This window comes from Ochotona curzoniae, unplaced genomic scaffold (genome assembly GCF_017591425.1).
Source record: "Ochotona curzoniae isolate NIBS_2020 unplaced genomic scaffold, NIBS_Ocur_1.0 contig_3520, whole genome shotgun sequence".
Taxonomy (NCBI): domain Eukaryota; kingdom Metazoa; phylum Chordata; class Mammalia; order Lagomorpha; family Ochotonidae; genus Ochotona; species Ochotona curzoniae.
In genome coordinates, this window is record NW_024465894.1 from 32,254,821 (window position 1) to 32,267,955 (window position 13,135).

The following is a 13,135-nucleotide window of genomic DNA, read 5'->3' on the forward strand; positions in this document are numbered from 1 at the left end:
ATGGCTAGCATGCCCCACAAAATGGAAACCTTCAGTTGCTGTCCAGACTCCTGCATCGGAGACTGACGGCTACAGCCAGACATCAGTGCTGGACTTGTGGCCAGGAGGCAGTGGTACATGCAGGAAAACCAGGACAGGGTGTGCTGTGATGAGGGCAAGATGTCAAGGAAGACTGAGGTTGTCTGCCCATTGTGGGACCTGGGTGACAATGTTGGCATCTCCCATAGCCTGAGGCCTGCCCTAGAACAGGCTCTGGCCACAGGCTGATCCTCATAAGAATGGCAAGAGGGACACCATTGTTCCATGGATGCATGTCATAATTCTTCAAAAAGTTGTTCAGAGTAGCTCAGCATGAGGCTGTGAAAAGTGACATCATTCCTGTGACGGGCCTAAGGAGCCTCATGGCAGGGATGGCGGGGCCGCTGTCAGGCTGCGGTCTGCAGGACCGCCTGCCCCCATCTGGTTACTAATCCCTTCTCCCAAGGGCAGGCCTAACCGCGTTATACTTGGCAAAGGACAGAAGATGTCCGCCTCTTGCTCATCCTGGAATCAGGTCAGGCTGTTTTGTCACCTGGCCTTAGGTCTCCCCTCTAACACAAGTTTTAAGATAAGAGTGTCCCAGGGCAGCCCAGGTTTCTTGTACCTAGTCTTCGTGGTAATCAACAGCTAACTCAGGCCCTGTCATCTCTTTGTGGGACTTAAGCCTAAGCCAAGTTCTTGAGAAACAAAAGAAACCCTGAATGGAATTACTTTCAAACAAAAGGTGGATTATAAGCAGAATCCAAGGAAGCCCCAAATGAAAAGGCCTGTTGCCAGTGGGCTGGGGAAGCATCCTGGCCAGGACTGAGCAGAATGGACACTGATGGTCCAGCTTCCCGCCCACCCTGGCCGCAGGAAGGCTCTTATTTCCCAAGGGTGGGGAGGGTGAGGTGGGTGGAGCTGACCTGGGAGAACCCTTGTGTTCTTGCCCATGGCCCTGATGTAGATCCAGGATGCTGAGACACAGGGACAGAGTGCCATGGAAAGGCTGGACTACAGGAGCACTGGGCCTCAGACATGTGGACTTCCTCTCGAGGGGGAAGAAACATCTTTTCCTATTGGCAACATCTGTCCCGAAGCCATTTCATGAGGTTAGTCCAGTAGCAAGCCTACTTTCTGCACTGGTCACTGAAAACATTTCAGTGTAAACTGGGTGCTTTGTGGCATTCCGCACCTCCCGTGCTATAAATAGAGAATGCAGAAAGAAGGTGAAAGCAGTATACAGAGTTCTCTCCGTGGTGCCAACTAGGCTAAGGCGTTCATACAAAAACATGCCACCCTCCCTTGCCCTGCTCAGGAAGAGTCCAGCTGGCAGGCTGCAGTAGGTCACACGCAGGAAACAGCCCGTTCTACCCAACTGGATTTGTAATTTTCCAAGCTGGATTCTGCCCAGCACTTTCCTAGGCTAACAGGAATTTTCCTTCTCATCTGACCCGAGCCACCAGAGCCAAGGGCAGGTTCTCCCTCCCACTGTAAGAAGGTAGAGGTTAAATTCCATCTAATACTCCTGGAGACTTGCCATCAGCAGAGAACAAGGCTGTCTCCATCCTCTTCACGTCATGCAGTGTGTGCTCCAATGAAAATCCCACAAGTTCACCATGGGGCAGAGCAGAGCAAGCCAGTTGGCAGACTCCTGTGACGAGGGAGCTGGAGAACAGGACTGTGAAAACGATGTTCTGGCTGACTCACTGCTGCTTACATGGCTAAAGGAGACAATATTCACAACTCCTAATGGACTCGAGTCATTTCTAGAAAAGTTGGACAGCACGAGTTGAAGAGCAGCATGCGTTTCTTTCCTGTAAAGACACTTGAAGTGATCACAAGTCCAAACACTGAGGCACACGCCACTGGGTGCATAGCCCTGTGGAGCTTCCTAAGACTACTTACAGTTTCAGGTAGATTACCGGCTTCAGAACTGCATGGGACTCAGCGGGCGGAGCCAGTGCAGCAGGGGAAGACTGTAGGGAAGGCAGCGGGGCCTGTCAGCATCCTTGTGTAGCTGGACCAGGTAACCAGCGATTCCCTCCCACGGAGGCCAGCAGCTCTGCTGGAGCCATGGTGTGCATGTGGGCTAAAGGCAGCCAGCGCCCTGGACTGCGCTGGGACAGTGTGGGCTGAGCTCAACCCTAGCTGGGCCTCCCCAGGGAACACGAGTGGGAAAGCAGGTGAGAGGAAATGGCTTCTGACCAGGCCTTTCCAAGTGTATTTAATGTGTATAGCTTAGATGACTTGTAAGTGCTGTGAATTTGAGGCGAATGGACTGCTCTCTGTTGCGCCCAAAGCCCTTGGTTTTGTGATGGCCTCATCAAAGGAACAGATTGTGAGCAAGCTTGCTGCTGCCGTCCCCTGCCCACCGGTGGCCAGCTCTGCTTTGCCTCGCTGCTGGTTTCCTTGGCCCAGACTGCCAGGGGGACTCACTGCTGCAGAAGGCAAGAACGGTTCTCCCCGAGACACAGCCCCACCCTCAGTTCCCTTTAATACTGTGTTTATCTTCTCTCTGCTTGATAAACAGTATCACCTTGGCAGGGAGAGGAGTATCTTGAGAGACAGTATAATGGCGTTAGCGAGAGACCCTCACGAAGTTTCTTGAACCAAACCTGCAGGTTCACCCACTCCTCTTGGCATGGAGTAGTATCAGCGTGCTTTGGTTGTCACAAGATCCAGATGTCTGGGCTCCCAGCTTGGCTGGCCCAAGAGTTCTTCATGAGGCAAAGGAAGTGGCAGCTGGTACCTCAGGTAAAGAGCAACCAAGACAGACCCCGCCGGTGTTCCTCCTGGCTCCATGCAGACATCACATCCCAGCAGACTGCACTATACAATGTTCTCTGCCCCAGGCAGGGGCCCCTGGGGGGGACCACGGTCCTGCTTACTGTGCAGCTGGGCCAACTGCAAGACTGGCATGTTGCACAGGGGACACACTTTCCGAACCTCCAGCCACTTAATAAGGCACCTGTAGAACAACATGCCCCGTGAGTCCCGGGATGATGGTGCCCCGCCCACAGCCTGCTGTTGCCAGTGTGATGAAAGCGGACACCCAGAGCCTCTGATGGGCATGTTGGAACTCTGCCACATGTGGAGAGGGCAAGGTGACAGAAGCCACAGCCACTCAAAGGAGGGAGGTGGAAGTAGACAAAACAAATGTTTCTAATAGGAACATGAGAGCAATAAGACTGCAAGAGATGGGGAGAATATTAATATGTCTGAGGGGAGGAGGAGAAGATCTCAAAAGAACTGCGGTTTTAATTAAAATGGATTTTTAGGAGCTGGAAGCTGTCACTGGGAAGTCCCAGCTAAAAGGACATGAGATGGCTGTGGTAGAGTTCTGTGGTGGCCACTTCCATCACCCTGCCCTTTCTAATGCCACATATCCAGATACACAGGCTCCATCTGCTAGATGCCAGTTTTCTGCCCTATGGACCCATCAGGAAGCCATCAAACATGGCACTCCTCCAGTGTGTCCTGAACTCAGGTGCTGCTGAGTGACTCCACATCAGTACTCACTTTCTGTGGAAGGCATGCTTACACGGGCAGATCCCCAGCTCATCTCGAGGCCTGAAGTCTTCTAGACATACCGCACAGAGCTGCAAAACAAGTTCACAAATGAGGCCAAGTGTGTCAGGTGCTCTCCCAGGTCAGAGCAGGACGCAGGCTACTGAGACTTAGTCTCATGAAGGAACCTCGACTGTTGCTCAACAGGTTGGGATGGATGAGGCCATACTGAAAGTTCAAATAATCCCAAAAAGGCAAGGAATGGAAAGAGAAAGGGAAAAGCAGATTGAGATTAAAACTGTAAACCCAATTATAAACCTAACATTCGTTGCACTGAATGTAAATGATCTAAACACACCAGTTAAGACATTGGGAGAATTCATTTGCCTGGTGGTTAGGATGCTGGGCCCTACCCTGCTGTGGAGTTCAGGTCCCAACTCTGGTTCATATCCCATCTTCCACCAGCATGGACACTGGAAGGTAGGTGTTGATTCAAAGGCTCAGTCACTGCTACCCACTTGTGAGATCCCGACTGGGTTCTCAGCTCCAGGCATTGCCACCTTGCTACATAAAGGTGGGCACACAAAGGCTGGGATGTAAGCTCTGCCCACGTGGTTATGACTGCCTCTCAAATGCATTAGATAACCCACACGCTGGTAGAGTTGTCTGTAAGAATACTCAATTCAAATACAGTTACATAGGTAGACTGAAAATAAGAGGAATGGGAGGGGCAGGCATGTGACACTAGTTAAGCTGCTGCTTGGAGCCAGTGTTCCATCCTGGAGTACTGGTTTAAGTCCCAGCTACTCCTTGCTTCTGTCCCGTTTCCTGCTAATGTGCCCCGGAGGCAGGCTTTGTGGCTCCTACCACTTCTGCAGGTGGAGTTCCTGGCTCCTGGAGTCAGCCCGCTTGACTCTTAGCTGTTACTTGGGATATTTGGGAAGTGAAGCACCCTCTGACAATGTGCCTTTCAAAGAAAATACATGCTTAAAAAGAGGCTGGAAAAAGATATGTTACCCAAAATGGAAGTTAGAGTGGCCATACTAATACCTGACAAAGGTTTCAGAGCAAGGAAATCCACTGAGGGAGGTGTTAACATGCATCCAATTCACCATAAGAAAAAAAAAATCCTAAATCTATACACGTTTGCAGAATTTTGTGAAATACAAAGACCAGAAGAGTCAACATGGTAAAAGTCAAAGAGATCCCCAAAGAGATTTAATGTAATAAAACAACCCCAGCATTTTTTTGGAGGGGGCAGATAAAGACAAGCTGATGCTGCAATTCACATGGCAAGGACAAAGGAACTAGACCAGCAGTACTGCTTGAACGGCTTGTCCCCACCCAAACTCCTGCTTAGAGGCCAGTGCTGTGGTGCAGTGTCCAGTCTCCACCAGCGAGGCCAGCATCCCATACAGGCACTGGTTTGAGTTCTGGCTGCTACCCATCCAATACAACGCTGACAATGTACCTAGGGAAGCAGTGGGAAGTGGCTCAAGTGCATGGGCTCCTGCCATCCATGGGGAGACCCGGATGGGATTCCAGGCTCTTGGCTTTACGACTGGCCCAGCTACGGACCACTGAGGCCGGTTGGGGAGTAATCTATGGGTACCACTTCTGTTACAAATGAATTATGTTTTCTTGAAACCTTCAGTTGATTCCTCTGCGACACTACCCTCGTATATCCTAGCAAGCTGTTCAAAGTAAGCGTACTTTCAGCTACTTAGAGTGAAGTGCCTGCACACATCTCAGCACCCCAATACTGGAAAATGGCTCAAGAAAGGATAAAAAAAACTTGTAACTTACCTCATGTAAATTCAATTCTTTAACTTTCTCTTTTAATATAACCTGTAAGACCAAAAAAAAAAAATTATGCCCATTTTAACTTGTAATTTGAAAAACTTCTCAGTATTCTCATAAGTATTTCCTTTAACATAGATAGCCACTTTCCTTATATTCAACATTTCAGTCTTTTACTAATTGACGAGAACATTTGAACAACTGTATTTAACTAGAGCAATGATGCAATACAATCTCTTTGTGAGAACATTAAATTTTGGGACAAGCTATGACTTCATGCCCATCTGACCGAGGGCTGACAGGAGACACGGTCTCATGATTCAGTAACAGTACAGGCTGACGAAGAGTCACTTTTAATTTCTGACAATATTGCCTATCAGTAATTTCAGCTCTAGAGTTGTGGTAATTTGTTCAAATTCACCTAATTTTCATTAACCTGATTGTGCAGTGACTGGGCATCAGTTAATGCCCAGTATTAACAAGGTAGATTAATATTTTTAATTGAGTTATACTTTATCTTAATGTTGAAAAAAAGTTAGTGAAATGTTGCAATGTAAATCTCTAACGTTTGAGTATCTTACATTCTTGAACCAGTTTTGAGGGCAAGTTGCCTGTTGAGAAATACCAAGTAGAAGCTATCCTCCAGCGTCAGCAGGGACGCACTCAACTTCCTACAGAGTACTTCAAGGATCAGGTTTACTGTGTGACTCGATCCTATCAAATCATTCACCTAAATGACCAGTAAGACAAACTTTACTTTCTGGCTTGCCTAAATATAAGTATCTTTTAAGTTGCCAAGGTTATGATAGAACCAACAAAACTAAAGCAAAAAAGAAAAGAAAACTAAAGCATTCAACTGTGAAACCTAAGGGCAAGAAGAGGGGTCACCCAAGGGTGTCACTGTGTAGACCTACAGGCATGCCAGTGAGCTCAGATTTCAAGCACATGGACAGGAGATAGGCAGAAAGATAAGATAATCCTAAAAATGGAGACGTGGCTCTGTAACATCAGTGTGGCTAAGGTTTGCTAAAGACCCAAATGAGATAAAAAAGTTAAAAAGCTAAGGAGAAAAAAAACTCAGGTGTGGGCTTGGCGTGATGGCTCAATAGGTAAATCCTGACCTTGCAAGTGCCAGGAACCCATATGGCAATGGTTCAAGTCCTCGCTGCTCCACTTCCCATCCAGCTCCCTGCTTGTGGCGTGGGAAAGCAGTGGAGGACGGCCCAAAGCCTTGGGACCCTACACCCGTGTGGGAGACCTGGAAAAAGCTGCTGGCTTTGGATCAGCTCAGCTAAGGCCACTTTGGGAGTGCACCAGAGGGTGGAAGATGTCCTTCTCTCTGTTAATCTGATTGGCCTTTCTAATTAAAAACAAATCTTTAAAAAAAAAAAAGCATTCAAGGCTAAAGGAAAACTGAAGAAAATGTAGTGGTGTCTAGTGAAATGCTCATGAAGACCTAAAGTTACTAAGAGACCACGTCAGTGAAGGGCAGATCCAGGTTGGGCTTCTAAGAGTTCAAGTACACAGCAGAGTTCATGAGATCATTGTAACACACTTGCTCACCTTGGAGGACGGGCCCTATCTTCTAACAGGGAAGACGGGGAGAATCAACACCTAGCAGTCTCAATTCCAGAAAATCAGGCATCCCTTTAAGAAATCCAACCCTCAGCTCTCTGCTTAGTATGTGTGCTGCCACGTGGTGGCTCACGTTCCTGGGACACTGTATCACTGTAACGTGGACTTTCCGTAGCTTCAAATTATACTTAAAAAAATACTTGAAAAGATGAAGTTGATCCATTTTTACTGCAAATGAAATGCTAAAAGAGTAAGTAAGTAAATAAGTAAGTAAGTCTGTCCCTGGTTTAAGGTGTAAACCTGAATTTTCGGGGGAAAAGACATGACCAAAGACAATGTGAATAACATTTCTCACCTGTTTATAGGCATAAAATTCTTTGTGTGCTTGATGTCTAAGCCTAAAAGACATAAATGAACAATGCAACATTGAAACTTCAAATATAGTTAAATGGAAAAACTCTGTTGGTTTCTTGTATTAGCTTACATCATTTATATTTAAAATCCAGAATCTCCATCCTGGAATACATCCATTTATTGCTATCATGTGAGAAAGTTCCTCGTGAATCTCAAAAAGTACTGAGACATAAATTCTACTTAGATTGAATTAGAATGAAATTTCAATGCAACATTTGAGTGAGGATAATTGAATCTTCTTATACTGGCATATATGTTAATTTCAACAAAAGCATCAAAAATTTTAATTTAAAATTTAAGTATAGCATGAATTAAAGTATAAGAACCTGAAATAAAAAGCTAAAAAGTGCTGGAACAGGGGTGCAAGTCCTGTCAGGCTAGACAATAGAACCACCTGGAAAGTGCAAGATCCTAAACTGGGAGCGGGCCTAGTAGGGAAACGGCACTCTGATGGGCTGTAGCTCCTACTGGTGAGCATTTGAACCAGGGCTGGAGGTGGCCTGGCTGGACAGGTGGGTAGCTCCTGTAGCTATGAGAGTTGGCTGGATAGTGGGGTCAGTTGGGCTGAGCTAGGCTGCAAGTACCCACTGATATGCACAAGAACCAAATGGGATGCAGGAGTGACTGGACACACACCATCATGTGCATAAACTGAGGCTGAGTGTGGACCTGGTGGGAGTTCTTGGGCGCTGCTCTGACTAGACTACAGTTCCTGCTGGTGTGTGTGAGAGTGGTTGAGCTGGGCCACAGCATCTACTGGTTTGTGTAAGAGATAAAGCTAGAGACAGAACTGATCAGGCAACTGCAATCACCAGTGGGGGGCGAGGCATACTGATGGGTGATGGACTGAGCCGGACCCTGCACTGGCTGGCACACATAGGAGTCAGGTCTGGGGTCACCTCAGAGAAGGTTTCTCTGGGGACACTCCTCCATCCCTCAACTGGACTGATGGTCTCAAAACTCCAACCACAGGGGAAAATCACAGGATCTGTGGCCTGACTGGAGTGCATGTGTCAGAACGGGGCCTCATTGCTGAAGACTGTGCAGGGCATGGCACGCCCAGAGGCACATGGGGGCATGACAGATCACAGAGGGCTGCAGAGAACAGCTAGTACCATGGATGACAGAATAACTTGGACAGCTCTTTCTGCAAAGTGTTGACAGTAAGTAACTGTGCAGGTGAAGACTCTAAGATGGATTATGTCCATCAGTGGACCTTGGAAGGATTTCCTCAACCATGGAACAACAAAATCAAGAATACTTCAGAACTACCGAAACCACTTGGGCAATGACCTTGAAACATGTTCCACACTGGGGACCCTAGGAGGATACTGAGTGGCCGCCCCACTTCCCCGGGTCCTGCTGTGGTTAGGCTGCTGGGAGCAGCCCTCTCCCATTCTCTATTCCCTTTCTCTAAATACAGGAAGAAAAAGAAATTTGGAAATATTTGTCTCATCCACCTTCTCCCATTCTTCTATCCTTCCTACTCTAATTGGGGTCCACATAGGCATTCATCCTTCTCCACTAGGTAAACATCATCAAAACTAAAGTGAAGAAAAAAAAATCCTTGCCTATCCTAAATTTATCAAGATACCCTGAAGAGTTAGGGAAAACAATTTGTTATTTTACCTGTTATTTTTAGGTATCTGAAATTGGTCAGGAATCTTTTTTTATTCTAAACTGGATCTCCTCTTGCCTCATCATTTATAGACAAGACCCTCTGTTCCCTATTGTACTGCACTGGTATGTCTGTTATAAATCAGTTATAGCCAATGGGTAGGTCTATTACTGTAGTCTGTTCCATTGGTCTATTTGTCTATTCTTATATGCTGAGTTGAACAGTGTCCCCTCAAAAATCACCTTTAGAATATAATCTATGAAAATACCAGGTCATGCTGGCATAGAGGGGAGCCTCAACCCAGCAACTGTGCATTCAGACTAACTACCAGGAACTAGGAAGACGTGCTGCTCAGAGCCTTCAGAGAGAACACGGCCCTGCTCAGGTTCTGACCGCAAACTTCTGACCTTTACAACTGTGAGATTAAATTTCTTCTGATTTCAGTTACTGCTTTGTCATAGAAGACTTATAAAAATCAGTATAATTTATGTCAATACCATGCTATTAAGTAAACTTATCTTGAAATAATTTTAGACTTGCAGAAGTGACAAAAATAGTTTATATATAGCTTTTTACCAATTTTGTCAATGCACAAATGTTACAGAACCCTAGTATAATTATCACCAGACATTTTACGTTAACATAATACCGCAGCAGTTGATGCACTACTAAGACTACAGATATTAGCTGAATCGTATCAGTTTTTCCACTGTACATTCTTTTCCTGTTCTGTAATCCAATATACATCTCACATTGCATCTAGTTATGCTCTTCCAATCTGTGTCAATTACCTGGTCTTTCCTGTCTTTCAAGATTTTTTACATGTTAATTATTACTATAGATTTCTCCTTTTCATTGATTTCTGTGTTTAACTTTTTTATTTCTCTTAAAATTTTTAATTGAGAAGTGGACATATTCACCAAGTTCAGTGGCTCACTTGGCTAAACCTCACCTTGGCAAGTGCTGGGATCCCACATGGGCGCTGGTTCAGGTCCCAGCTGCTCCATTTCCCATCCAGCTCCCTGCTTGTGGAAGGGGAAAGCAGTGGAGGATGGCCCAAAGCCTTGGGACCCAGCACCTGTGTGGGAGACCTGGAAGAAGCTCCTGGTTCCTGGCTCTGGGTTGGCTCAGCTGTGGCTGTTGCGGCCACTTGGGGAGTGAGAGATTTTCTACTTGCTGATTAACTTCCTAGATGGTTGCAATAGCTGGAATTGGGTCAGGTCAAAGCCAGGAGCTTCTTCAAAGTCCTCCATTACAAGCAGCAGGTATCCAAATATGTGGACACCTTTCATTGCTATTTTCAGGCCATCAGCAGAGAGCTGGATCCAAAGTGGAAGAGCTGGTATACACATGGGATGATGGCAGGCAGTGGCTTAACTTGCCACAGCACGATGCCGGTCCCATCCCCAACACTTTCCATTTTACAGAGAATGAAAGAGGAGTTGTTAGGGACACAAGCTGCCTTATTCCAGGCCTACTGTCATATTGTCTCTACATGTCCCCTCCCCCTTGCCCAGAAGGCTGTCACTGCTTAGACCATGACTGACCCCTGACTTGAATATTCTTCTCACCTTCATGATTTACTCTGTCTTGCAAATCCTTCCTAACTGGTTCATTCTCTTTACATTTGTAAATATGACCAGTCCCTATCTAAAACAAAATAAAACTCAAATACCAAAAATAATTATTTGTATCTGCAGCAATTACCTCTCCCAACACAAACCTGCCATTTGCTAAGCCAGCGGATCCTCCTGGTGTTTATTTGCACCCCCTGGGCAGGCTCTGCCCCATTACAGCTTGACTTGCATCATCCCTGTACCTATACTAATGGGACTTTTCTAACAAAGATTACGGATATAGACTAACTGTCCAATGTAGTCAACTCTTGTCCTCCTGGATCTCCTTAGGAGCAGATGACACAAATGGCCAAATCCACTGAAACCCCAGTTGTGGGCCATGCCATGACTGTCATCTTATTTCCAAACAGCCCTTTCCTAGTGTATTTATCCATGTTTCCCCAGGATTCCCTGGGTCTGTCTGATTCCACTACACATGCTCTGTGGGACACTCCTTCATCTCCTACCGGTTAGGACACCCACCTCCAACGGGCAGACCAGACTCGCAGGAGCTTTCGGCTACATATGCAACAGTGCACAAAGCACCCTGTCACACCGGGCACTGGCTTCCTTTGCTTCCAGATATTGGAAATGGAATCTATCATCCTTCTACCTTCCACCCAAACCTGCCATATATCTTCTTTTAAAAAGATTTACTTTTCTTTTTAACTGGAAAGGCAGATCAGATTAACAGAGAGAGAGAGACAGGGAAAACAGCCTTTCATTTGCTGGTTCACTCCCCAATTTGCCACAATGGCCAGCGCTGCACCAAGCCAAAAGCCAGGAGCTCCTTCTCTTTATAAATCTGCCTTTCCAATAAAAATAAATATATTGTTAAAAAAGAAAAAAATGGTAAATATTTGTAGTCATTAAACTATAATTAAACAAGTATAGGATACATTTCTGGAAATAACTGTGTTTTTTTTTCTCCTGAATGCTATTAATGTTCAACATTTATTTCCCTAAGCAAGACCTAAAGTCATAAGCAGCCAACATTAGCTATGAGCTAGGGGAGCTGTCATATTTTGTGACAATTTTCAGGAAAGACTTTCTATGAAGAATATAGAATCACTTGCCAGAAACTGTATGCCAAATTTACTTGAATCTATCAGCCAGTAAATGTCTCCAAACACTGGCAGCAATAATGAATTATTGTTGAAAGATATTTTGACAATTTTAACTTTAATCATTTTCACATATTGTACAAACATTAAAAACTATTAGGTGAATAGCTGTCTAATAAAGCTCCCTTTCCTACTCTTTTGCTCCGTAAAGCTCTTTGGACACCACCATGTACTCTGTTCAGTCTCTGTTCTGGCTTGGGGCTGTGCTGTGGCACAGCTGGCCGAGCTGCTGTCTGTGGCACTAGCACCCCAAATAGGTACCAGTTCAAGTCCCAGCTGCTCCACTTCTGCTCCAATGTCCTATCAATGTACCTGGGAAAGCAGGAAAAGGTGGCCCATGTGCTTGGGCGCCTGCACCCCTGTGGGTGACCCAGAAGCAGCTTCTGGCTATTCGCTTCAGACTGGTCTAATTTAGGGGGCGAACCAATAGATGAAAGACCTCTCTGTCCCTCCCCTCCCCAGTAAGTGTAACCTTCAAATATATAAATGAATAAATCTTTATAAAAAATAGGCTCTATTAAAAAACTTAAAATGTAAAAATACTTGCTTCAATAATTATGAGTCAGCCAATCCTTACTGGCCAAATCTATTATTCCTTCAAGTGGGGTTTGCCCCTCACCACTGATTTTAGTGTTTTATGCAGATAAACACCTGAGTGTCGGACACTCAGTGTTGGACACTGAATGTTGACAACACATGGAAGCTTAAAATCTTGAAGCCACAAGTAGCCTTAAGGGTTGGCTCTCGCTATGAACATTGTCTTCCAATCCTTAATTGCTAACAACGACGCAGCATGTTCTTGAAAGCAATCTCAGATCTGTGAAAGCTGGCCAAGTCTGGAAGACAATGATATACATGTATCCAGACCAGGTGTTAGTACGGTAGAAAAATAAATGAGACCAGTTTTCTATTAGAGTGAAGCAATCAGCAGATGGGACTGGAGAATGCATAAAGGCGTCTTACTGAATACTAACTTACAGATTACTGAAATGTCAGCCCACCTTAATTTTTGAAAATTTGCTATCATATTTACTCTTTATTTTTTAAGTGTGAGGGCAAAAGTATGTAGTTTAACATAAGAGAATGAAAACGGATTACCTAATCAAGTAGCAGCAGAACAGTAAACTGAGGATGAAGACAAATATAGCAGTGCCGAACACCACGATGTAGATGTTGAGAGGCAGGTTCTGGAAGCCGATGTTAGGCATTCTGAAGTTGTAATGTGGGAAATCGGAGCTCATGGAGGAACTGCGGGAGAAGCACAGAATGGGAGGGAATTCGAATCAACAAAGCTTTACCTTTGTACGCGTACAAGGGTTCTCTTGGGCTTGACCCTGTCTGACATAGAGGTGGCAGACAAAGCGTCAATGTTCACTCATTTATCATGCCAAATACTGTGGATGCTTAGTGCATTCCTGGCACTACTCCAGAGATCGGAGCCCCAACACAAGCAGCTCTGC

The 13,135-nt window shown here is 45.5% G+C and overlaps 1 protein-coding gene across 1 annotated transcript; it reads right to left on the reverse strand.

The window, feature by feature from the left end:
- Positions 1-2,387: 2,387 nt before the first annotated feature.
- Positions 2,388-12,918, reverse strand: RNF24 (ring finger protein 24). Its single transcript, XM_040981022.1, has 5 exons — positions 12,774-12,918; positions 7,259-7,301; positions 5,335-5,376; positions 3,541-3,620; positions 2,388-2,989 (listed from the first exon to the last, which is right to left on the reverse strand). Exons 1-5 carry the CDS (start codon positions 12,914-12,916, stop codon positions 2,851-2,853), a joined length of 447 nt encoding a protein of 148 aa, XP_040836956.1. The 5' UTR covers positions 12,917-12,918; the 3' UTR covers positions 2,388-2,850.
- Positions 12,919-13,135: the final 217 nt, after the last annotated feature.

What these genes read in the sequence shown, in the direction of transcription:
- RNF24 (XM_040981022.1), bottom strand. Translation starts at nt 12,916, where the DNA reads ATGAGCTCCGATTTCCCACATTACAACTTCAGAATGCCTAACATCGGC. An exon ending in TTCTGCTGCTACTTGATTAG is followed by an intron (nt 7,302 to 12,773) that starts GTAATCCGTTTT and finishes TATGTCTTTTAG; the next exon opens with GCTTAGACATCAAGCACACA. An exon ending in AAGAATTGAATTTACATGAG is followed by an intron (nt 3,621 to 5,334) that starts GTAAGTTACAAG and finishes CTTGTTTTGCAG; the next exon opens with CTCTGTGCGGTATGTCTAGA.